Source organism: Monodelphis domestica, chromosome 7 (assembly GCF_027887165.1).
Source record: "Monodelphis domestica isolate mMonDom1 chromosome 7, mMonDom1.pri, whole genome shotgun sequence".
Classification (NCBI taxonomy): Eukaryota; Metazoa; Chordata; class Mammalia; order Didelphimorphia; family Didelphidae; genus Monodelphis; species Monodelphis domestica.
This window is the reverse complement of record NC_077233.1, coordinates 209,396,078-209,421,806: the sequence shown is the minus strand read 5'-3', so window position 1 is coordinate 209,421,806 and position 25,729 is coordinate 209,396,078. Positions and strand designations below refer to the sequence as shown.

At 43.8% G+C, this 25,729-nt stretch overlaps 1 protein-coding gene across 2 annotated transcripts in view; it reads left to right on the top strand.

The window, feature by feature from the left end:
* NATD1 (N-acetyltransferase domain containing 1) overlaps positions 1–25,478 on the top strand; it is a 60,382-nt gene extending 34,904 nt beyond the window's left edge. The window contains exons 2-4 of one of the 2 annotated variants that reach the window (XM_007498456.3): positions 978–1,096; positions 2,278–2,333; positions 3,276–5,586. In XM_007498456.3, coding sequence (XP_007498518.2) covers positions 978–1,096; positions 2,278–2,333; positions 3,276–3,369 — 269 coding nt within the window. In that variant the 3' untranslated portion in view covers positions 3,370–5,586. Of the gene's footprint in view, positions 1–977; positions 1,097–2,277; positions 2,334–3,275; positions 5,587–18,035 lie in introns of those variants that run through there. The other variant, XM_001364013.5, reaches the window with a different exon arrangement.
* Positions 25,479–25,729: the final 251 nt, after the last annotated feature.

Genomic DNA, 25,729 nt, shown 5'->3' with positions numbered 1-25,729 from the left:
TATAAATGCCTCCAGCCTCCAGCTAATAGAGCTGAGGCCTACTGGAACTACAGAAGAGAAGCTCCTTGCTGGGCAGTGACTGTTTCTGTTTCCTTTGTTCTCTTTGTTCCCCAGGAATAGAACAGTGTCTAGCTGGTTTAGCAGGTGCTTAATAAATGCTTGTCAATTCATTCTCTATTGACATTATGACCTCCACCTCTTGCCGTGATGAAGACTCAGAATTAAAGGAGTTGAAGAATACTGGGTACTAAAATCTCAGGAATGCCCTGGATGAAAGGAAGGAGAGAAGGAAGAAAGAAGGAAGGAAGGGAAGGAAAGAAGAAAAAAAGGGAGAAGGAAAGTTGATGGTTCAGACTGAAAAAAATGCACTTTGAATTTGCTTCACATGTATTTTTTATTAACTTAACTGTGTATATGTTGTTTCATCCCCATAGGATGTAAGCTCCTGGAGGGCAGGGACTACTCTGGTTTTGTCTGTCTCTCCAGTGCCAGAACCATAGTAGGTGCTTAATGCTCATTGAATTCAATTTCTCTGGTTCACCCTCACTGGGAGAAAACAGGACACCGTGGGAAAAATGCTGGATTGGGAGTTCTAGGATCTTGGTTCAAATTCTGACAATGCCACTAGCCCTGATTAATGGTGGACAGATCACTTAACCATTCTTGCCTCCATTTCTTCATCTGTAAAGTGTGAGGATTGGACAGATGACCTCTGAGCCCCATTCCAGCTATAAACCCATGCTTGTTGTTTCTACAATGAATTCAAATGTTGCTGGCTCCATAGACTGAATCTGTAGAAATTCCTCTAGCCAGAGCCCTGTGCAGTTCGAAGCATGATCCAAGGGCAATAAGTGTGTATGTGTGTTAACTCCTCTGGATTTCGAAATCTCTGCTGTCACATATGGTTAGGTGAAGGCTCTGTCCAGACTGACTGGCTCTGTTAACTTCTCATTCTCTCTGTCTCTCTCTCTCTCCAGGTTGTCATGACCGGGCTGTCCTGCTCTACGAGTATGTAGGGAAGAGAATTGTGGACCTACAGCACACAGAAGTCCCTGATGCCTATCGAGGGAGGGGAATAGCCAAGCACTTAGCCAAGGTATTGCCAACTCTGCCATCCAGACTGCCCTGAGGAGGGACTCTAGCAAAGTCATCTTTTTTGGAGGGGAGAATGTATTGACTTGGGAGGAGACGATAGAATCCCAGGATGCTGGAGATCAGGAGAACCACTGAAATCTTCTCCCTCATTTTACAGATAAGGAAACTTGAGTCCCCAGAAAATAAAGTGATTCACCCAAGCTAGCAAATGACAGAGCAGGAATTCAAACTGTGCTTTTTTGTTTGTTTGTTTGTTTGTTTTTTAATTCTAAGTCCAGAGCTCTTGATAATCTGGCTTTTTCTTTTTTTTAAAAACCCTTGCCTTCTGTCTTAGAATCAATTGATTCTAAGGTATAAGAGCGGCAAAGGCGAGGCAATGGGGGTCAAGTGACTTGCTCAGGGTCACAGAGCTAGGAAGGGTCTGAGACCAGATTTGAACTGTGTACCTCCCATCTCTAGGCCTGGCTCTCTATCCACTGGGCCACCCAGCTGCCCCTAATCTGGCTTTTTGTATGCTAGGTTTTACCTCAGGTACAAGTTGTCTTTGTTATTCAGAACTAGTTCTCTGTTATTTTCTGACCCAAGTCTATTCCAATCTCTACTTAACAAAAAAAATTTTTAATTATATCTTTTGTTTAAAAAAAAAAGGAGGAAGAAAAGTAAGTTCAACAAAACCAATGGACACATCAGCTGAGTCTGATAGTATATATACTGTTCCATACCCATAGTCCCTCACCTCTGGAGAAAAGAGAGGAAGGAACATTTTCTCATCTCTTTTCTAGAATCAGGCTTCTTGGATAGATAAAATGGTGATTTAAAAAAATAATAATTTGGGGGCAGCTGGGTAGCTCAGTGGATTAAGAGCCAGTCCTAGAGACGGGAGGTCCTAGGTTCAAATCTGGCCTCAGCCACTTCCTAGCTGTGTGACCCTGGGCAAGTCACTTGACCCCCATTGCCTAGCCCTTACCACTCTTCTGCCTTGGAGCCAATACACAGTATTGACTCCAAGACAGAAGGTAAGGGTTTTAAAAAAAATAATAATTCTTTTGTATTCATGAAGGCTAATGTGGCCACTTTTAAACTCAGTCAAAAATAATTGATGAGTGTGAACTATCATTTTATGCCATTGCGGGGTGAGTGATTTAGATTAACCATCGTAGTTTCTATGTGGTTCCTTTTCAGACTGGTTTGGGAAGTCATATAAGGAAGGGTCAAGGTGGAAAAGAGAAGTTCAAAATGTAAGCTCTTCGAGGTGACGGACAATTTGATTTTTTACTTTGTATCTCCAGCACATAGCACAGTACCTGGCTTACTAGGGAAGACTTTATAAATGTTCGTTGGTTGGTTGATAGCCCTTGCCAAGGTTGAATACTTATCATTAGGTCTTCAGGGAAAAAAAAGAAAGAAAAGAAAAAAGCACCTTAAAAAAACCCACTAAAATAAAATTGAATTTTAAGCAAGAAAAATACTTTAGGATCCTGGCAACAAATGTTGGAGCCCAAGTCATTTCCTCCGCTATTGTTGGGTGTTAGAGAAATGAAAGACACCTAAGAGGGGCAGTCACTGGTCCCCAAGGGCTTTCTGAAATCTGAGTGATGGATTGCTGTAACTGGTTCTGGAACCAAAGGGTTTATCTGGGGAAATCAGGCCGTTAGACCTTGAAGTTCACATCGACAGTAGGGTTTCTTTGACTAGTTATGGGTGACAACAATGAAGCCACAAAAGCCTTATGGTTCCAGCAACAAACCTGTGGATGGTGTAGCAATGCCTGCTAGCCTTTGAGTTTAGCATAAAGAGAAAACCAGTTCACAAAGGCAGCAGCTCAAATTGGCCCATCCAGGATGGAACCAACTTGCTCACCTTGTGGGCATCAGTGCCCTTTTCTTTGAGGAGCATTTGACCCCAACAGAGTCATCCAACAGACAAGTAGTACTTTCTTTTGTAAAAACCTGACCTTCTGTTTTAGAATTAATACTAAGTATCAGTTCATAGGCAGAAGAGCCAAGGATTGGGCAATAGGAGGTAAAGTGATTTTCCTGGGGTCACACAGTATCTCAGGCTACATTTGAACCTGGGACCTCCCATCTCCAGCCCTAGCTCTCTATCCACTGAGCCAACTCAATGTTCTAAGAAGTAAAACTTTCTATAGTGACTATCCATCTGGCCTGCTTCCTCTATAGTTCAAAAAAGAAAGCTCAAGTCTCACTTCAGAAACTCAAGCTCCATGAGAAATTAGAAGGAAATGGTCTACTGAGGAAATATTTAGAGGCATAACTCTTGGAGTGAATAATTTGGAGGTGAGCCCTCACCCTAACTCTGCTGGGGGCAGATGGAATGGTGCAGTGGTAAGAACCAGAGCCTGGATGCTATGTTTCCTCCTGTCTGTGAGTAGCTGGATGGGAATGAATGAGATATTTGACTTCTCTTTCCTAAGATCCTTCTTTCTCCACTGTGTCTTTTATTTTCCTTTAAGTGGGATATTTGCAAATCATTCAACCTCCTTTCTTGAGCAGCTCTTCCCCTTCCCTGCCATCTGTTTTCTCTCTAAATCATTATTCTAGTCACTCTTTTTTTCCTTCAAGATACAAGAGAATAGGAAGTAGCTAGGTGACACAGTGAATAGAGCACCTGAGCTTAGAGAAAGGAGGTCCTGGGTTCAAATATAGCCTCAGACACTTCCTAGTTGTGTAACCCCAGCAAGTTGCTTGACCCCATTTGCCTGGACCCATGGTGGCGAACCTTTGGCACATAAGCCAGAGTTGGCACACATGCCTTCACCAAAAGCCAGTATGCTCCCTTCCCCCTCACCTGAAGACATTTCTTGCATCACCCACCCCTCTAAAAGGTTTGCCATCACCAGACTAGACCTTGCCCTTCTTTTTTAAATTATTATTATTGTTTCAATTTTTTAAATATTTTTTCCATGTTTACATGATTCATTTCCTTTCTCTCCCCCCTTCCAGAGCCAACAAGCAATTCCACTAGGTTGTACAAATGTTATCACATGATACCTATTTCCTTATTCATTTTTGCTATCTTGCCCTTCTATCTTTTTTTTTTAAATATATTTTATTTGATCATTTCCAAGCATTATTCGTTAAAGACATAGATCATTTTCTTTCCCACCCCCCACCCCCCATAGCCGACGCGTAAGTCCACTGAGCATTAGATGTTTTCTTGATTTGAACCCATTGCTTTGTTGATAGTATTTTCATTAGAGTGTTCATTTAGAGTCTATCCTCTGTCATGTCCCCTCAACCTCTGTATTCAGGCAGTTGCTTTTTCTCGGTGTTTCCACTCCCATAGTTTATCCTTTGCTTATGAATGGTGTTTTTTTCTCCTGGATCCCTGCAAGTTGTTCAGGGACATTACACCACTACTAATGGAGAAGTCCATTACATTCGATTATACCACAGTGTATTAGTCTCTGTGTACAATGTTCTCCTGGTTCTGCTCCTCTCGCTCTGCATCACTTCCTGGAGGTTGTTCCAGTCTCCATGGAACTCCTCCACTTTATTATTCCTTTTAGCACAATAGTATTCCATCACCAACATATACCCAATTTGCTCAGCCATTCCCCAATTGATGGGCATCCCCTCGTTTTCCAGTTTTTGGCCACCACAAAGAGCGCAGCTATGAATATTTTTGTACAAGTCTTTATGTCCATTATCTCTTTGGGGTACAGACCCAGCAGTGCTATGGCTGGGTCAAAGGGTAGATATTCTTTTGTCTCCCTTTGTTGCCCTTCTATCTTAAGAGTCATTACTAGGACAGAAAGTAAGGGTTTAAAAAAAAAGATATAAAGGAAGGAAGGAATGAATGAATGAATGAATGAATGAATGAATGAAACTGCATTTATTAAACACTCTGTGCCAAGCCTTCAGTCAAAAAAAAAAATCTGTGAAATCCTGGGGATATAAATGAAAAAACAAAGTTGGTTCCTGTCTCAATTGCTTACATTCTATTAAGAGGAGAAATCACTGACAGGAAAGAGGATGTCCAGAGAGGGTCACTTCTGGAAAGTTCCTGGGAGGGAGAGTGGAGCATAGTTGGGTACCTCCTTTTCAGGAACAATGGTAGAATTCATTTAATCATGGTGCGAAGAAGGACACTTGAAGGCAAGGCAGTTGGTGAGATTTAGAGATGGCCAGGGCGTAGGGAGAAAAAGGAAGGATCATTTAGAGCCCGCCTGAAGTGGTGGTCTGGCGGAAGGAGTCACCCCCCGGGAGGAGGTTCTAGGTGCACCAGGCTGATCTCCTGTCTGAGGCTGTTGAGAAGATGGTCAGGGAGGGGCGTCAATTTCCAGAATTGGAAGTCCAGAGCTATGAGCCAGAAAGTGCCACCTTTGTAATTGATGTACAATAGGTGTTTATTACCTGTTGACTGACTGACGACTGACTGATTCCTGGTGTTCCTGGTACTGTTATCTCTTTCTTTCTCTCTCCTCTTGGTGGGAACGGGCCCCTAGGATCTGGGTTCATTTGCTTCATTACTGTAGCTGTGCTGGAAGACATCACGGGCTCAGGTCCATTTTACCCTGCCTTGAGAGGAGACAGAGACATACACCCGATGGCTCTTCTCTCTGCATGGGCACCAGCCTTTCTCTTTAGAGGAAGAGGATTCAACTTTTCTTTAGCCTATAAAGAATTTTTACTGAAGCCTTCAAGGTGAGTTGCTCCTTGGAGAGCCATCTTGACTAGAGTCATCTGGGAAGGTCTGGGTTCAAATCCTGCCTGGGCACTTAGGAAAATTATTTAACTGCTCTTGGCCTCGATTTCTGCATCTGTGAAATGGGGATCATAATACCTGAAACACAGTTGGATAGTTGTGGAGCTCAAATGCGATCCTCTATATAAAATGCTTTGCAAAATTGAATTCAGGCAGGTAGGTGACAAAACAGTGGATAGAGCACCAGTGCCAGGAGTCTCAGATGCTTGTGTGACCCAGAGGAAGTCACTTAATTCTCATTGCCTAACCCTTGCCTTTCTGTCTTAGAGTTGTTACTAAGAGAGAAAGTAAGGGTTTTTTAAAATAAATTCATTTATTTAAATATAATGATTTAAACATATATTAATAATACAAACTATAATAATAAAACAATATAATAAACAAAATAAGTTTAAAATATAATTTTAAAATAAAAATAATTTTAAATTAAAAAAAATAAAACAAAACTTGAATACAGCAAATTGGTTATTATTACTGAGATTGTATCCAAGCTCTGTCTCTTACTGCCTATGCCATCTTGGTCAAAATCACTGCACCACTTTGGGTCTCAGTTTCCTTATCTGTAAAATTAAGGGGTTGGACTTCCAGTTCTATATATCCAGGGTGTCGCAAAAGTCTTAGTGTGGTGTTAAATTATTAAAGCTTAACTCTTAACATTGCAATGATCTGGAACAATCCTGAAACACTTATGACTGGGAATGCTCTCCACCTCCAGAGAAAGAACTGCTGGAGTCAGATGGATGCAGATCAAAGTAGACTGTCTTTCACAGTGGTGTGTTTATGGTTTTAGTTTGGGGTTTTGGTTTTGCATGATAAAAATAAAATTTTTAAAAATAATAAATTATTAAAATTTAAAACTATACCAATAGAGGCAGCTAGGTGGCTCACTGGAGAGTGAGCAAGGTCTAGAGATGAGAAGATCAAATGTGGCCACAGGTACTTCCTAGCTGTGTGACCCTGGGCAAGTCACTTAAGCCCCATTACCTAGCCCTTACCTCTTTTCTGCCTTGGAACCGATACTCAGGATTCATTCTGAGACAGAAGGGAAAAGTGTGTTTTTTTTTAATTGCACTAATAATAATATTACTAATGGCTGGCATTTATATAGTACTTCCTGTGTGCTAGGCACTCTGTTAAGCACTTTTCAAAATATTATCTCTTTGGACCCTTACAACAACTCTTCCCTCTAAGTGTTACTATTATCTCCATTTTACAGTTGAAGAAACTGAAGCCAGTAGTATTAAGTGATCTACCCAGGGTCACACAACTAGTGTCTGCCCATCTCAGCATCTTAGGTCGGATTTGAACTTGGGTCATCCTGACTCTGGTTCCCAATTTTTATTGACTGCACCACCCAGCTGCCCCCAGCCAGCCCTTTGGCTGCACTAAGACTTTGGGGACACCCTCCATTATAACGGTAATTGCATTTTAAGGTGTACAAAGCACTTTACAAGCATTTCCTCATTTGTTCCTTACAACAAATCTTGGAGGTAAATGCTGTTACTATTCCCATCTTATAGATGAGAAAACTGAGGCCAATAGAGGTAAAGTGACTTGCACAGAGGTAAAGTGACTTGCCTAAGGATGCACAACTAGTAAAGACTGACTTTTACCAATTTTTATAACCCCAGCACTTAGCAGAGAGGTTAGCACATAGTAGATTCTTAATAAAAGGGGGCAGTGAGGTGGCTCAGTGGATTGAAAGCCAGGCATAGAGACAGGAGGTCCTGGGTTCAAATCTGGATTCAGATACTTTCTCACTGTGTGACCCTGGGCAAGTCACTTAACCTTCATTACTAGCCCTTAACACTCTTCTGCCTTGGAACCAACAAATTTAAAAAACAAAAACCCTTACCTTTGCTCTTATTGGTTCTAAGATCAAAGATAAAGGGTTGTTTGTTTCTTTTTTAATAGTAATACTAAATTTTAAAAATACACGTTGCTCCATTAATTGAAGCTCGATGGACAAGAAGCAGGGTAGTTTGGGAGGAACACCAACTTTGTAAAGAGGTATAATGTCTAAGAAACCTGGGAGATAGGCTGGAGCCAGATTTTGAAGGGCTTTACGCAGCAGAGGGTTTTATTTTATTTCATCATACAGGAATGTCGGAGGCACTGAGGTTTTCCTAGCAAGGGTGTGACATAGTCCTTTAGACATGGCAATTAGGAGTCCGCTTGGAGCATGTATTGGAGAGGGAAGAAACTGAGGCACAAAGTCAATCCAGGCTGCCCTGGTGCCTGGAACGCCCTCCTGCCCTCCTCTTAGGGTCCCTAGCTTCCTTCAGAGTGACCCCTCCTCCCGCACAGGGCCGTTCATGACCACCCTCAATTGCTAGTGCATCCCCCAAATTACTTCTGTTTACTAACCTGCATCTTCTGTTGTTTTTTTCCTAGAGAATATAAACCCCTCTAGGGAAGGAATCGTTTTTCCCCTCATCACACTATTCCTAGGACCTGGCAGTGGACATTTCATTCTTATTGAAGGAATGAATAATCATTTCCTGGTTGATTAGCTGGAATTGTACTTTACTGGCTCACCTTGGGCAGAGAAAACTGGGCAGTAGAAGGAATCATTTAAATTCCATGATTAGGGGAGCAACTGGGTGGCTCAGTACATAAAGAGCTAGGACTAGAGACAGGAGGTCCCAGGTTCAAATCTGGCCTCAGACACTTCTTACCTGAGCAAGTCACTTAACCCACTGCCTAGCCCTTACCACCCTTCTTCCTTGGAACCAATACACAGTGTCAATTCTAAGACAGAAGGTAAGATTTTTAAAAATATATATAACAAATTTTATGATTGGAGGATGAAAGACAAAGAACTCATTTACCTCATGATAGAGATATTTTTCTTCATACATTTTTTTTAAACCCTTACTCTTCCATCTTAGAATCAGTACTGTGTATTGGTTCCAAGACAGAAGAGCGGTGAGGGCTAGGCAATGGGGGTCAAGTGACTTGCCCAGGGTCACACAGCTGGGAAGTGTCTGAGGCCAGATTTGAACCCATCTTCCTATATTCTTAATTGCTTTCTCCAGAGATTGCTGGGACAGCTAGCTACTGGGTTCAGGGGATAGAGAGCTGAGCTTGGAGTTGGGAAAACCTGAACTCAAATCTGGCCTCAGACACACACTGTGTGACCCTAGGCAAGTCACTTCTTTACCCTGTTTGCCTCAGTTTCCTCATTTGCAAAATGAGCTGGAAAAGGAAATGGCAAATCACTCCAGTGTCTTTGCCAAGAAAAACCCAAAATGGGATCACAAAGAGTTAGAAACAACTGAATAACAACAGCTACAATGGCTGAAATATAGATTTCGCTTTAAGGTTGACACTCCTATTTTGCATGTGAAGAAACTGAGGCTTAATCAGGTTAAGTGCCCTATGACTGTTTATTAAACATTTCCATTGGCATCTCAAAAGTGTAGGGAGAATTGGAACCCAGCATTTGCTCTCTCTTTCTCCCCCCCCCCCCTCGATCCTTCTCTTTCTCTCTCTCTCCCTCTCTCTGTCTCTTCCCTTCTCTCCCTCTGTGTGTGTCTCTCTCTCCCTCTCTTTCTCTTTCCCCCTTCTTTCTCTCTCTCTCCTCTTCTCTCTCTCTCTGTTTCTCTGTCTCCCTCTGGCTGTCTCTCTCTCTCTCCCCTCCCTTCTTAGTCCCTCTGTCTCTCTCTGTCTCTCTGTGTCTCTCCCTTTGTCTGTCTCTCTCTCTCCTTCTCTCCCTCTCTCTCCCCTTCTCTATCTCTGTCTCTCCCTCTTCCTCTCTCTGTCTGTCTGTCTCTCTCTGTCTTTCTGTGTCTCTCCCTTTGTCTGTATCTCTCCTTCTCTCCCTCTTTCTCCCCTTCTCTATCTATCTGCCTCTCCCTCTTCCTCTCTCTCTGTCTGTCTCTCTGTCTCTGTCTGTCTGACTGTCTCTCACTCCCCCCGCCCCCAGCTAAAGTATCTGTGCATTTCTTTCCTGTCTGTCAGCCATTAGTTAGATGAGCCTGTGATTACATAAGTGCTGGCAATCAAGCCCTCCAAGAATCCTAGCGGCAGTGAGCTGTGGAAATGCCCAGGGCTGCGTTTGCCATCCCTCTTTTCTCTGCCTTCCCCCACCTCTCCCCATGCCCTCAGGGGGCCTTGGCATCCTATCTGCCAGGATTCTTGGTCTCTCTGAAAAAGAGGAATCCAGGAGATCATCCTCACTATCATTCCTGATCTCTTTTCCAGTTCTTTTCTCTCCTTTCTGCCGCCCTTGCCCAGACTCTTTTTCAGGTTCCTCGTGCATATATGTTCAGTTGGTTCATACTCAAGCCATTCAGTAGTGACTACCTGGGCCAGATCTAGAAAAGTGCAGCCTTTGTCCAGAAAGGTTCAGCCCCAGAATCCCGGGGTGCTGCCCTATTTAGGTTTCTGTGCAGCTGAAATAGTGCCTGTTTTCCAGCCCATGTACCCCTCTGCCTCATGTGTATAAAATATCAGAATCTCCACCAGTGGTGAGCAGGAGAGCCCTTATGGGAGCTTTTTTTAAAAATCCTAACCTTGTCTTAAAATCAATACCCAGTATTGATTCCAAGGCAGAAGAGCTAACCAGTTGGGGTGAAGTGACTTGCCCAGGGTCACACAACTAAGAAATATTTGAACCCAGGACTCCAATCTCTGGATCCATGCAGTCACCTAGTTGCCCCTGGTGATAACTTTTCAGCCAGCTCATGGAGAACTTGGTATTCTTTAAATTTATAGACTATTAAAAGGCTTCTTACAAAGGAACCGCAAGTGCCAAACTATTGCACAACTGCAGAATCAGTCTGGTATCTGTTGACATCATAGAAGCAATCAGCAGCCCTGAAAGAAAACTATTAATGGAGCCATGTTGGGGCTACATCTGGAAAGGAATTGGGGAAGGGAGTGCTCGCTCCCCTGAACTATCTCTGGCTCCCCAGGAGACAGGATGGGAGAGGCAGGGGAAGCTGGTCTTGATTGGAAAAACAGCAGGGAACTCTGCAGTAAATACCCAACGCCTAAGGGTTTTTGTGGGTAGTTGGTTGCAGCTTGAATACAAATATTGACCAATCTAGCACCACCCCAAGAAAGCTTATGCTGGGCTATCTGTCAGCCAGTGACAGCCTCAGGGATTCAGGTTCTTCCTGGAGCCAGCAGGACCAGCCATCTGGTTTCATTGGGCAGCCTGCTGTGATTAAATTGAAAAACCAACATGCTCATGAGTGCCTCCCTTCTTCTCCGTTGTAAGTAGTCACTTCAACAGTGATAATAGGAGAGGTAGCTAGGTGGCTTAGTGGATAGAGAGCCAGACTTGGAGTTGGAAGATGCTAGGCTCAAATTTAGCCTCAGACACTTCCCAGCTGTGTGACCCTGGGCAAGTCACTTCACCCCCATTGCCTACCTACCCTTACTGTTCTTCTGCTTTGGAACCAATACTCAGTATTCATTCTAAAATGCAATGTAAGAATTTAAGGGGGATAAAAGTGGTAACAGGACAATATCAAGTCTTTATCTCCTCTATTTCATAACCTGTCCTCAACATATCTTTCATATTACTCTTCTCCCTAAATACTGTGGTCTGACTAAAATGGTTTTCTTACGGTTTCCATAAAAGACCCCTAATCTCCCACTTCCACACCATTGTACTAGTTGTTCCCAATACCTGGAATGCACTCCCATCTCTTAGAATATTTCATTTCACTCCCAATGGGGGAGCTCCTTCACTCTTTATTTTCTGATATATATTCTCCTATGTACACTTAAAAAAAACCCAAACCTTCCATCTTAGAATCAATGCTGTGTATTGGCTCTAAGCTAGGGTAACAGGAAGTATCTGAAGGCAGATTTGAACTCAGGACCTCTCATCTCCTGACTTGGCTCTCAATCCATTAAACCACCTAGCTGCACCCTCTATATAGACTTTCTCTGATTTGTGGGAGGTTTTTTCCCCTATTGACTGGAATAAATGGCTTTCTTAACATTTACAATAATAATAATTGCTTCAAAGCTCAGCTCAAGCACCACCTTCTATACAAACCCTCTTCTCCCAGCTGCTTCTTGCCTTCCCCACAAAATCCTCTGCTATCTGTTTTTTATTTGCATACACACACGCATGCACCCACATACATATTATCACTCCTGAGTGCTTGCTACTTGCCAAGCCGAAAGGCTTTCCCCTTTGTCTCTGTCTCTTCAGTGCCAACCCACAGAGGATATTTGATTAACTGATTGATCTGTATCAAGCAGCCAGTCCCTAGAAAAGGAAGAAGGAGGAACTGGAGCTGGTGAACCAAAACCATGGAAGGAAAAGGAAGAAGTGGCCCCCTCTGTAATTAAATTCTGCTGCCTTTGCCTGGAGCCACTGGAAGAAATTCCTTTGAAGTGAATTTGAAAGAAAAGAGAAACGAGAAGACTGGGCTCTAGACAGGATCCTCCTCCCCAGAGGCCAGCTAGCAAGAGCTTGCGGGACTTCCTTTAATGCTAGAGACAGTGAGTGACTCCTGTATCTAGCGATGAAATTAATTTCTCCAAAGGCTCAAAATGGGGACAGGATAATCTAGTGAATTAGAGTCAGACAAGCAGTCAAGCTCTGGACTCAGCCACTTAGGAACTGAGTGACTCCTGTATGGCTTTTCATCTACTCGAGCCTCGGTTTCCCTATCTGTACAGGAGAGAATTGGATTTAGATGATTGGTAGAAGAGCCTTCCCACTCAGAATCCCGGGACTTAGAAATGAACCTTGATAAAAGAAACTGGATGTGCAACATCCCCCAGGCATGGGCCAGGGAGGTAGTTTGGAGCTCATGATGGTATTGGTCAAGCAATCAATCAACAATCATTTATTCAGGGCTATCTGTGTGCCAGGCACTGTGCTAAGGGCTGAGAAATATAGACTGACCGTGGGTCTGTAAGGAGTTTGCAGCCTAATGGTGGAGATGACTTCCTAACTGTTATATGCATACAAACTATAAAGACATAATATTCTCTACATAGTCTATAATTCGGTTAGTCTATCTATACTATCCTATAATAGTTTATATAGCTACATGCATATATACATATATCTGCACATATATATGTAGTTGATACTGTTCAGTCATTTCATTCATGTTTGACTTTCCTTGACCCTATTTGGGATTTTCTTGGCAAAGACACCGGAATGGTTTGCCATTTCCTCTCCAGCTCATTTGACAGATAAAGAAACTGAGGCAAATGACATATATATGTGTGCATATATATATATACAGTGAATATGAAGTGGAGTACTAGGTATCTGGAGAATAGGGTTTGAGCACAATCTTGAAGGAAGCTAGGAAAACCAGGAGACAAAGGTGAGGAGGGAAGAACCTTCCAGCCTTGGGAGACAGCTAGTGAAAAGGAACAGAGGCCAGTCCCTAAGTAGCTTGACAATAGATAGAGCCCCAGGCCTGAAGCCAAGACCCAGGTTCAAATGTGGCCTCAGATACTTCCTAGCTGGGTGACCCTGGACAAGTCACTTAACCCCCATTGCCTAGCCCTTACCACTGTTCTCTCTCAGAATTGACACGAAGACAGAAGGTAAGGAGACAAAGAAGTAGCAATGGGTTTTCATGAACAAGGAAAAGTAAGAATGCCAGTGTCACCAGATAGTAGCTGGGTCATGCACCCTGGCAGAATAATGGTGTGTTTGGAGAGTGATCCAGAAGATATAAAACAACTGGATTTCTTCTAGCTTTATCAGGACGATACTCCCTAATGGAAAGGTAGCCATAAAGATCACCCTGATTGTATGGTCTCGGGGGCTCAGGAAATGACTCCCTCCAAAGATCTGCCTACAGTGATGATACACATCTGTGTCAGTCTATGAAGAAGGACAAAGAACGTGGTCTCCAAGATAATAAGGTGACTTATTGGTAAGAAGCCTGGGTTAGGAGGCAGAAAGACCCAAGTTCAAATCTTGCCCTTTACAATTTCTCCATAACCCTAGGCAAGTCGCTTAAATCTCTTCTTAGCCTCTGCTTCCTATAAAAAGAGGCTGTTGGATTCAGTGGCCTCTCGTGTCCCTTCCAGTGTGAAATCTATGATCCTGCATCTCATTAGATAATGATAATAATTACTGTTGCCAATATTTAGCATTAGCTAGTATGTAATTAGAATATGTTACCCAAAAAACTACGATTCCCAGAACCCCACTCACTTCCTGTCATTATGTAGACAGGATATAAATTGGGTGGAGGTCCATCTCTTTCTCTTTCCTTCCTGTCAGGCATTGGTGGAGCAGGGAATTTTGAGCAGGTAGAGAAACTTAGTCACGTGGTTTTGTTTTGTCAGATAATAAACTTTATAAAAATAATACTTGAAGTATTGGACATTAATTTAACTCTTACACTAGGTAGTACAGGGGATAGACTGCAGGGCCTGGAGTCAAGAAGACTCCTCTTCATGAGTTTAAGTCTGGCCTTCGGTGCTTATTATCTATTTGATCCTGGGCAAGGCATTTTACCCTGTTTGCCTCAGTTTCCTCATATGTCAAATGAGCTGGCGAAGGAAATGGCGAACCACTCCATTATCTCTGCTGAGAAAACCCCAAATGGGGTCATGAAGAGTCAGACATGACTGAAATGACTAAAGCATCCAGGTGACAGAGTGCATCCCATGAGAACAAAGATGGCCACACAAGATGCTAAGATGAAAACGATAGGTCCATTTGTCCAGATGAAGTGAAAATATGGGATGGGTTGCTTAGTTCTCTTATAAAGCATGTCTCTGCTCTCATCATCTGAGCAATGAAAACCAGATGGAATGAAATAGCCGGAATCAGATGGACAAGGTTCTTCTGCTATATTGCTTGTGTTTGTTCTCAAGTGTTCTGTGCCTGCACACCTACTGCCAATCAGGCACCAACCCTTGACTTCATATCTCATGGAAATGGAAACCTCAAACCAACCCGCTGGCATCCCTTTGTTAAAGTTTTTTATGTAATTTTTTTTAAGCAACGATCATTTCTCAGGTATGATTTCTCACTAAATGGACTCTTCCTTGTACTAAAGAAAAACAATTCTAGCAAGCAACCAACAGAGTAAGCCCATCTGGCAGAGTATGTGGCATTCTGCACCTGCTGCCCCCCCCCCCCATCTCTTAACTGAGAGGAAACCAAGCTTTTTCCTGTCTCGGGGGCCAAGTTTATAGACTTTTCTTTCTTCATCTTGTTTCTAGACTCTTTTCATTCTGTCTTATTTAAACCCTAAAGGTTCTAGGCTTGCCTTAAAGCATCTATTCTTGCCCTAAAGAATGATTAGGATTGGGGGAGGGGGGTGGCAAGTTTAAATTTTAGCAAATGTTTCAGCCTTGGATTGAGAATGCTTATTTATGAAATGAACTACATGGGGCAGCTGGGTGGCTTAGTGGATGGAGAATCAAACCTGGAGATGGAGGATCCTGTCTTCAAATCTGGCTTCAGACACTTCCTAGCTGTGTGACCCTGGGCAAGTCACTTAACCCTGATTGCTTAGCCCTTACCACTCTCCTGCCTTAGAACCCATATACAATATTGATTCTAAGATGGAAGGTAAAGGTTGTTAGAATGAACTACAATGTTTTCCTGCCTTAATAATTGGAACATGTGGAACATCATTAAATTTTTATTAATGGAGGGGATGGGTTGGGGATCTTGGATTGCCTTAAGATCATTATGGAGAATATTACAAACAAGGTAGATGTCTTTTTGAATGTAAGAATATGTGTTTTGAAAATATACATGTTGAAAATAATGGGCAGTTTTGTAGATTGGATTCAATTTAACTGGCATTTGTGAGCTTACTGAGTCTTGAGTTAGGAAAGACCAAGTTCAGATTCAGCCTTAAACACATATAGCTATATGACCCTGGACAAGTCACTTAAGCCTTGTTTGTCTCAGTTTCCTCAACTGTAAAATGGCGGTGATAAGAATACCACCTTCAAAGGGTTGTTGGGAGGATCAAATTAAATATTTATAAAGATGCTTAGCACAGTGCCTGGCACACAGTAGGCACTATATAAAGGCTTATTCCTCATCCCCATCCCCCATAACAATTCTTTCTTTAAAAAAAAAGAATTTATTTTTTAAAATCATACATTTTAAAAAAAGTTTTAAAAAGCCATATCGATTTCCTGGCCTCTATCTCCCCAATCAAAGAAAAAATTAAAATGACTGATTCAGTGACTGTTTTGGACAAGTGTATACATTATTCTGTTCTCATATTCCCTCACCGCTTTATCAAGAAGATGCATTTTCTTATATATTTTCCAAAATCCATACCAATCATTATGATTACTTTCAAGTTTTGCTTCCTTTTTGTTATTGTTGTTCAGTTGCTTTTCTGTCATATTCAACTCTTTGTGACCCCATTTGGGGTTTTCTTGGCAAAGATATGAGAGTGATTGGCTCATGTTACAAATGAGGAAATCGAGGCAAATAGTGAAGTGACCCACAGTTGTAGAACTAGTCAATGTCTGAGGCTGGATTTGAACTCAGAAAGATGAGTCTTTCTTTTTTTATTTATGTATGTTTCAATTTTATTTATTTTTATTTACTTAATTAATTTAGAATGTTTTCCCATGGTTACAAGTATCATTGTTCAAAACCTATTTTCATGTTATTAATATTTGCAATAGAGTGATCCTTTAGAGTCTACATCCCCAATCATATCCCAAGATGAGTCTTTCTGACACCAGGCCCAGCATTCTATCCACTGGGCTGCCTGGCTATCCCGACTTCTTTTTAGCATAGAACAATTATTTCTGCTATAGCAAATGATCCCCTTCATAGTTCTGTTTACTGCCTATGTATTCTCAGAACCTTTATTTCTTCATTTATAAAACGATGGTGTGATTTTAAAATTAAAATTTAATTTAATACTTGAAATATAAAAACTAGATCATCTATTTAGCTCTAAATCAATGAGCCTGTTACAGTCGAGTCAAGTGCCAACTGGGTCTCCAAGTGGCAGGCCAGACCACCAGACAGACCCGACCTCAATCCCCTATTTTTGTTCTTAAAGACAGAGCATTTATTAAGTGCTTATTTGTGCCAGGAACTGTGAGAAGGACTTGAGATACAAGTACAAGCAAGCGTGACAGTCTTGCTCTTGAGGAAAGACTACACATAAGGAAATAGGGGGAGAGGTTGAGAAAAAGAAAGGGGCAATGAGACGGGCAAGGACAAGGACGATTCTGAGGTAAAGCCTGGCTGGTGTCCTTCCTAAAAAACAGTCCTGGGAAGAGAATCCCCAGTAAGGAAAAGAGGGACCCAGCGTGAAGGTTTCTCAGGGTAGAAATGTGGTGGGGGGAAAAAAATGAGGATTCTGGAGAGTCCAGAAATGGGAGTTCATTTAGGAAAGTGGGATGGATTTACTGACAGTGAGAGGCAGCATACCTCAGATTGTCCCCAACAGTCCTTAAGCCCTTCCAGAGAAGTAGGGAGCCAAAATGAAGGGAAATCCAGGTGTAAGGCAAGTAAAAATCAAAATGCGAAACTCAAGTATTTCAGTCTTTTTTTTTTTATTTTTTTAAGCCCTCATCTTGCATCTTAGAATCACTACTGTGTATTGGTTCCAAGGCAGAATAATGATAAGGGCTTGAACCTAGGACCTCCCATCTCTAGACCTGGCTCTCCATCCACTGAGCTGCCCAGCTGCCCCCTATATTTCAGTCTTTTCCACTTCTTTTTTTTTAAAACCCTCACCTTCCATCTTAGAATCAATACTATGTATTGGTTCCAAGGCAGAAGAGTGGTAAGGACCAGGCAATGGGGGTTAAGTGACTTGTCCAGGGTCACACAGCTAGGATGTGTCTGAGGCAAGATTTGAACCCAGGACCTCCCATCTCTAGGTCTGACTCTCAATCCACTGAGCCACCCAGCTGCCCCCAGTCTTTTCCACTTCTGAAAGCTCTTGTCATTGCTTGATGATATGGGAAAGTGTGGGGCATCGCAAGCTGATGGGTTCATAATGTCTCTGAAACAGCTCTAGGCAACTACAGACCATGAGGCAGGTTCCCAGAGGAGAGCTGGAAGGAGATCCACTGCCCAAAACTGTCCGAGCACGGGGCCTGGAGGACGAGTGCATATTTGTGAAGTGCTGTCGATGAAGCTCCCCTTCTTATCAGTTATTACTAACAAGCCTATTAAATAAAACAATACTCAGTGATTCGTTTTCCTGGATGCTGATGATGTGTTTTCCGTTTTGTTTTGTTTCTCTCCCCCTTTGGATGTCAAGGCTGCCCTGGACTTTGTAGTGGAGGAGAATCTGAAAGCCCACCTGACCTGCTGGTACATTCAGAAGTATGTCAAGGAAAACCCATTGCCCCAGTACCTGGAACGTTTGCAGCCTTAATCCCAGCCCGGCCGAGCCCCAGCGGCTCACTTCTCCAGTCTCCCTCTTTCTTTGCCTCACCAGCACTCTGTTCCTGACTGTTTGACGCGGCCTTTGCTTCCGTGTGGTCTCAGGAAACATCTTCCCCACCAGGAACAGACTCAGAATTATTTTTCTAAGGACACTCGGGCACCTCCTGGGGAAGCTGCCCTTCCTCATGCTGTGGGGACCAACTGGCCACCATGGGGTTCTCTCCTAGGTCCTTCCTTTCTGACCCTCCCGACTCTCTACCACATCCTCATGAGGGGCCATTGAAATGAGGGAGAGGTAACGTTCCTGTCGGGATCGTGTTGTCTCCTTGTCCTGCCCGGAGAGGTACCCGGAGGAAGGATTCGGGGCAGTGGTTTGGTTTGGCTTGGTTTGGGTTTTTTCCTCACCATCCTTCATCGCCTCCTGGGCCTTACTTAAGGACCTCACTTCCTTCCCTTTTGAGGTCTGGAAGCAAAATGTTTGTCAACCACTGGATTTTTGCCAGGGCGAGGGAGCCCAGTTGAGCCCTCCTTGCTGTACCTTCTCTATGTTGTTGCAAAGGAAAACAGGGCAGAAGATGGGAGGGCAGGGGAAGGAGTCCAAGGGAGAGAGACGGTGCTCTTCCTTCCCAGCCCTCAGGAATAAAGGTCACCAGTGGTCAAAGGAATACACCAGGAATGGACTCATCAAAGCAGGTTCTGGCCCACATGTTGTCAGTGGGAGGAGGAGGACTTGGATATCTTACTGGCATACACCAATAAGCCACAGGAATCAGGTGCACACCTTCAATAAGCAGAGACCTTGGGCTTCACGTTATACTGCTGTTATTTGATGAACTCAAGCCCAACATGGTGGGTATGATGTGGGGAAAGGAGATGAAGAGCAGAATAGGAAGGGAATATTTCTGTGGCCATCTTTAGAGCCAGCCTGGACCAGGCTTCCCAACCCCCACCATGGGAGAGAAGCACAGGGCAGGAAGTTAACTTGACTCTGTCTTTAAATTGAAGGACAATTCTTGATCCACTCTCTTCCATATTCATTTGACTCCACATGTTTTCCCCCCTTCAAATATGATGGCTTGAATCTAGGAGCAATAAGCAGCACTAGTGATTGGAGGGACCCTCTCCATTGGCCTTGGTGCTCCAAATCCCAGCTGCCACCCTTATCCCCTATTCCCTTTACATTTCCCTTTTCTAGCCATCTCAGAGACCAAAAGTGGGTGAAGCACAAGAGGCCATTTCTCTTTCCAGGATGATGTATGGGGTTTATTTGATAAAGGAAGAGAGGAAGGAAGGAAGGAAGGAAGGAAGGAAGGAAGAAAGAAAGGAAGGAAGGAAGAAAGAAAGAAAGAAAGAAAGAAAGAAAGAAAGAAAGAAAGAAAGAAAGAAAGAAAGAAAGAAAGAAAGAAAGAAAGAAAGAAAGAAAGAAAGAAAGAAAGAAAGAAAGAAAGAAAGAGTAGATTGTGTTGGCTAAAGTCTAAGACTCTATCCTGCATTGTCAGACAAATACATGATGCACCTATGTGCACAATCATCCTATATCCTAAGCTCTGTCAAACTTCAGGGTTTGATAGGAGTGCATCTAAGCAGATTGGGTGTATGCTTCAAAGGATCATCACTTGTATAGCCAGGGATGAAGGAAGCATTTTCCATTCTATGTGGTTGATCTTGGGGTAAGACCTTATAGTCTCTTTGTATACTTTCCTTCCACCTTGTCCTAAAATAATCCCTGCTCCCTGCTCTTTCCCTTATTAAGAGTACTGCTGCTGAGCAGTTGACATCTACCCATCTGCTACAATTTCTCCTTAGCCAATGTGGCAGCAGACTGTTGGTATCACCTAACCTAGGACTAAGCAACCAGTTCTTTCTGAGAGACCAAACCCAGCATCTTTGTGAGCCCTGCCCTTTGCAGAGCATTATCCTGCCCAATTAAAAGATGGGCCTTAGGACAGGATGTTGTCCTGATGATTTGGAAATAGTTGAGTGAAGATGGGAGAAGGGAACAATGTCAGAACCCAACTCCCACATTAGAATATCACTCCCAAATTTCCTTTGTCGTGAGACATCAATAATCTGTGTTAATGGACAGAACTGGGCTTCTGTCTGTCCTTCCACAGCCCCAGGCAGGTTATTCATTTAACAGTATTTCTTGTCAGAAAAAGGAATGGCCAACTCATTCCATTCCCCAACCTTGGTCAGAGTAGCACTCACAGAGATCAAGTCTTCCCATTTTAAACTCTTCTTTCTCCTCCCACACTTCTTTCTGGCTCAGTATTATATCTTTGCCTTTTTCCTGGTTTGGGGCAGAAGAGGCAACTACATCAGGAAAAATACTGATACGGATGTGGTGGGAGAATGGTGCTTACTTCTGTGAGAGACTCTCTCTCCTTGCACTATCCAGTGAGGAATTGTTCAGGAGCATCTCCCAGAGGAAGGACCGTGGGGGCTTCAAGCTCTAGCTAAGTGATTTATTCTTCCAAATGACAACTGAAACCAGACTTCTGACTCCCCAAGATAAAGAGGATGATAGGCCTGGATGAGATGCCTACTAGTTCTTATGCTATCAAAATGAGATTTCTTGTGGGTATTGAATCCCCCGTGTGTAAGGAAAGAAGCCCAAGGTTGGCCTCTGTGCAGCTCTGTATTAGTGATTGGCAGGATATTTATTGCCCTAATGCAGAGTACTGGGAAGTTGGGGGAGGAGGAAAGAAGAGGCCAAGGAAAGGATGCGTGATGATTTTTGTTTTAACAAGAGTCACTCACCCTCATTGTGCCCTGATTTAGTGGCTTAGGTCAGAAGAGGAGGTGCTATGGTGGGGTGAGGGGAGCGCACAGACTGAGCCTTAGTGTTCATGCTTCCTTCCTTTGTTTGGTCTGTGTTTAAATTAAAAGGCAGGACTTTAGAGTCATATTTTCCATTTGCCAAGGCACTGCCTTCGTTAGTCCTGGCATTGCAGGGCCTCCTTCTTGACCTACAGAAATTGCCCCCTCCTTCAGGGCCCGTAAAAGGAGACTCTGGAACCCAGTGGCCCTGGGGCTCATCGGCTGTACATGTTCAGTCCTAGGCTGGTGACAAAAACTGAGGTTTCCCCAAAGTATATCTACCAGGCTGCAACTGGTTATAAGGGGGGGACAGCAGGCTTTGTGGCAAGGGTGCCATATTCCTAGCTGCTGCCCTTTCTTGTATGTCTTTCTGTGGAAGAGCTCATTCCAGGGCACATCCTCCTCCTTGTCCCTTGCCTTCTAGGAAGTTGCAAGGAAGAAGCTACAGGGACACTCTACCCCTCTCTTACCCAGGTCTCCCCTCCACATACCTCTGCAGGTCATGATATGGCACTGCCTTTGGTGAGACAGACCTAGGACTGCCAGTGGGGTATCCCTGATTCTTCCTGTACAGGTTAGAGCCAGTTAGGGAAGACCAGAAAGCCCCTGGAATTTTAAGTTGTGTTTAAAAGCTTTGAGTTGATCAGGGAAGAAAGAGAGTGGTGCCGAGAGAGACTGATTAATTGGAAGCAGAGTTGATTGCTGGGATGTCTTCCTTTTCTCCCCCATGCAAACACAAACACATGTATACTCACTCTCTCTCCTCTCCTTCTTCCTCTCTCTCTCTCTCTCTCTCTCTGTCTCTCTCTGTCTCTCTGACTCTGTCTCTGTCTGTCTCTCTGTCTGTCTCTGTCTCTCTCTCTCTGTCTCTGTCTCTGTGTCTGTCTCTCTCTCTGTTTCTCTCTGTCTGTCTGTCTCTGTCTCTCTCTCTTTGTCTCTCTCTCTCTGTCTCTGTCTCTCTCTGTGTCTGTCTCTCTCTCTGTCTGACTCTGTCTCTCTCTGTCTGTCTCTCTCTGTCTGACTCTATCTCTGTCTCTCTGTCTCTCTTTGTCTCTCTGTCTCTGTCTCTCTGTCTCTGTCTCTGTCTCTGTCTCTGTCTCTCTCTCTCTCTCTCTCTCTCTCTCTCTCTCTGTCTCTCTGTCTGACTCTGACTCTGTCTCTGTCTCTGTCTCTCTGTCTCTCTCTGTCTCTGTCTCTCTCTGTCTCTCTGTCTCTCTCTGTCTCTCTTTCTCCCACCTCTCTCAAATACAGTTTACAGAAATGGTGCTTTCCAGGCTCAGGGTGGGAGGGAGTGTTGGGTTCAAGGCCCTTCATTCCCTCCACTCTCACCGGCGCCTAGTGGGTAGCAGCCTCAGACATGTTAAGCCAATTTAAGAAGGAAGCAGCTTCCCCAGGAATCTCCCTGGCAGCAAGACCTAGGGGGAAATGGTGGTCAAGCAGGTACATGTTCTTCCTCTCTTTCCTTTTTTCAACAGCTTCATAGAACACCTTCCCCAAGCCCCCTCTTCACTCTCCCTTCCAATTTTGTCGTCTGTGATAATGGGTAGCAGCATACAAACTGTTCTTCCTCTCCATGACAAATCAGAGGGAGAGGTGATTCTTCACCCCTCTCAGGGAGCTGGGGGGATATGAACTAGCACAAGAAATTGGGGTAGCTACCTGCAAGACTTTGTCCTGAGTATCCACTCCACCTCCCCTTACTCTGACAATGGCTGCAAGCTGGTCCAGAGTCCCAGAACAATGAGATCATTTGAGTTGGCAAAGCTGAGGGAATAGGCTGAGGTTTGCCACACATCTTTGCATTTAATCCCTGTTCTTTGATAACTTAAACCTAAGCTGACACCCTGTGCTCCAACAGTGACTGTCCAAGGATGCTTTTTTTTTTTTTGAATGTGGACACAATTGGGTACAGCTGGGTGACTCAGTGGATTGAGAGCCAAACCTGGAGACAGGAGATTCTGGCTTCAAATCTGACCTCAGACACTTCCTAGCTGTGTGACCCTGGGCAAGTCACTTAACTCACATTGCCTTTCCCTTACTGCTCTTCTGCCTTTGATTCAATACTTAGTTTTGATTCAAAGACAGAAGGGAAGGATTATTTGTTTGTTTTTTGATAGAGAAAAAAAAAACCCAACCCTTCTACTTGAATAGACATGAGGGTAGTTCTATCTGACACCCACAAGGGCTAGGTCTTCTTGAGTCACTTGGGTCCCCAGCCTGCCAAATACTGGCAGGCACCTCTAGGATTTTGTCTTCATAGATGAGTTTTGCCTTGAATGTCTGCTGATGAAACCTTCAGCTTTCCTAGTACTCATTTTCAAGGAGGGCTCCCTGCCTTAAAGCAAATCTGGAGTATTCCTGGCATGGTGGGCTCCTGCCCAGCATTTCTATGACCATCTTGTGCCAAGAGGAAGCTTACAATGGAGCTAGTGCCCAACCTGTGTGCTACCACCTTTCAAGGGGTGCATTCAAGGATGATTCTTCCCATAGGTTTTGATTTTGCAAATGTCTGCAGGACAGCTGCTTGCACTTCTTCAGCCCTCCCCTTCCTTTCTTAACAGTCAGGTATGGAGAATTAGATCCAATTTCTCTAAGAGCAAAGGGAGGCAAAGAAGACTAAACCATAAAATCAGTCGTGGGCCTAGGGTTCATTTCCTTGTCTCTCCAGCCCTTCTGTAGCTACTCACTCCGTTCTGGGGTGTCGTTTTCCTTTCAAACTGGAGTGGCTGCCTTGAAGGGAAAGTGGGGAGCGGGAATGGCTGACTCACACTCATCTCAGGAGCCACTGGATCATGTTTATTTGAGATATTTCTCCAAGGATTATTTCCTCTTCCTCAAATAAACTCATCTCTAATAAGTACGTAGCTACAGGCCCCCAGTCTCTTTATGCTGGCAAAATCCAAATTGAGTTGGTAAACCTCTGTGATTTAGCTGGCTTCCGAGTCTGGCCCCCTTCCTCCTAGGCTTCTACTATGCATTCAAATAAAGCAGAACTAACATTTGACAAGTGGCAGGTTTTAATATACTTTTAAGGGCACAGTTTTAAAAGTACCACTTAGAGAGATGACTCTTAACACAGACTGCTTAGTCTGTAGCAAAGAGGGGCTCTTCCTTGCCCCATCTCTCCCCATCCTCCATCAAGAAGCATTAAGCGCTTACACTCTGCAAATAGGCACAAGGAGTGGATGAAGGCAGATAAGGAAGACTTGGGGCTATCTCGCTCATCACTCACAACCCCCACATCCCACCTGCTGCCCCCCACCAAGTGGTTCCTGTCCAGCGGGGTACGGCAGCCCCCAGGATTGTGGGAGGGCGTAGCAATCCTCGTAGCCCACTCGGGCTGTCCAGGGCTGGCTCCTGTACTGGAATGTAGCATGAAGATTCCCAGCTTGCCTCACCTTCTAGGAGCCATGAACCCTTCACTCTCCCCAGCCAGTGAGAATAGGAAGAGGCCCCAGTCTAGATCCAAAGCTCTGGTGTTCAAAGGAACGTGTTGGCCTCCAGAAGGAAATTAATTGCTTCAAGCACACAGAATCATTCTTGATGTAGAACTTCTTTTTGCTAAAGTCATTGTCACCTTCCGGGGCCAGAGACCAACAGCAACTCTTCCCTAAGCTCTGAGGTTTCTGAAAGGGGAGGCTGGCCCCCCTGAAAAGGGCACCCCCAGCAAACACCCACAAATCTTCCTGCCTGAGTCCTTCCCCCCCTTTACATTTAGGTCAACAGATAGAAGGTGAAATTGGGGGAAAGATGTTTTCTAGGCAAAGACTACGCACAGGAGACATGGAAGAATGTCATGTTCCCACGCTTCCTGGGGTACCTGGACCTCCTCAGTCTGCTTCCTTCCCCTTAGCCCACTTGGGAGCCCAATGTAGGCGAACCTACCTTACCTCACAAACCCTAGTTAGTGACTATTGCTGGAAATCCTCACCACCCTCTCTCTCCCTTTGTGGCTGCCCCTTGGGGCTCTGGCTAAAGCTTGCAAATCTTCGGTGCTGAATTCTTTTCTGCCTTTTCTACTGCCAGCATTTACCCTTCTCGACTTGTCCTTAGAGTCCTGGAAAGGCCCAGGGGGAAGGGTTGGAGTTGAGCTTCCAAAATACTTGGACACATTCTTCATTGGTTTTAGGTGGAAGGTCAGGTAAGGTCAGGCTCCCTTTATGTCAGGGATCAAAGCTGACTTAGCTCAGAATGAGATGAAAGGGGAAAATTATAGGGGAGAAAACAAAGGTTACCCCCTAAAGTTTTTTTCCAAGACAAACTCACTTGAAATTTTTTTTTTTTAGTGTCTCAACCTGGTGTGTTTCCCTTTGTGCCCTGGTTTCTTTTGTTCTGTTGAATTAAGTGGTCAATCATGTGCCTTTCCTACTCAGGACCTGTGACCCATGACCTTTTGGCTATGACTGGTTCTTTTGCCCTCCCTCTTTGTCATTATTAAAAGTTATAAGCGTTATTGCATGAATACAATTTAATAAAAAGGTGTGATTTAATTGTGCATAGTTCTGGTGGCCCATCAATGCCGAAAGGCCCAGTAATCGTTTATGTAGGTTCTGAGAATCAAGAATTGGTAATGCAAGAATTGGTGTGCAAACCCCCTCCACTGAGGCAGATGGCTGGCTATCTAGAACAATCAGAACTTACTATGTGCAAAGCATGGTACCAAGTGCTGAGGATACAAAAACAGAAAAGCAGAGACAGTTTCTTTGTCTCATAGTTGCACAGTGTATAGAATGCTGGGCCTGGAGT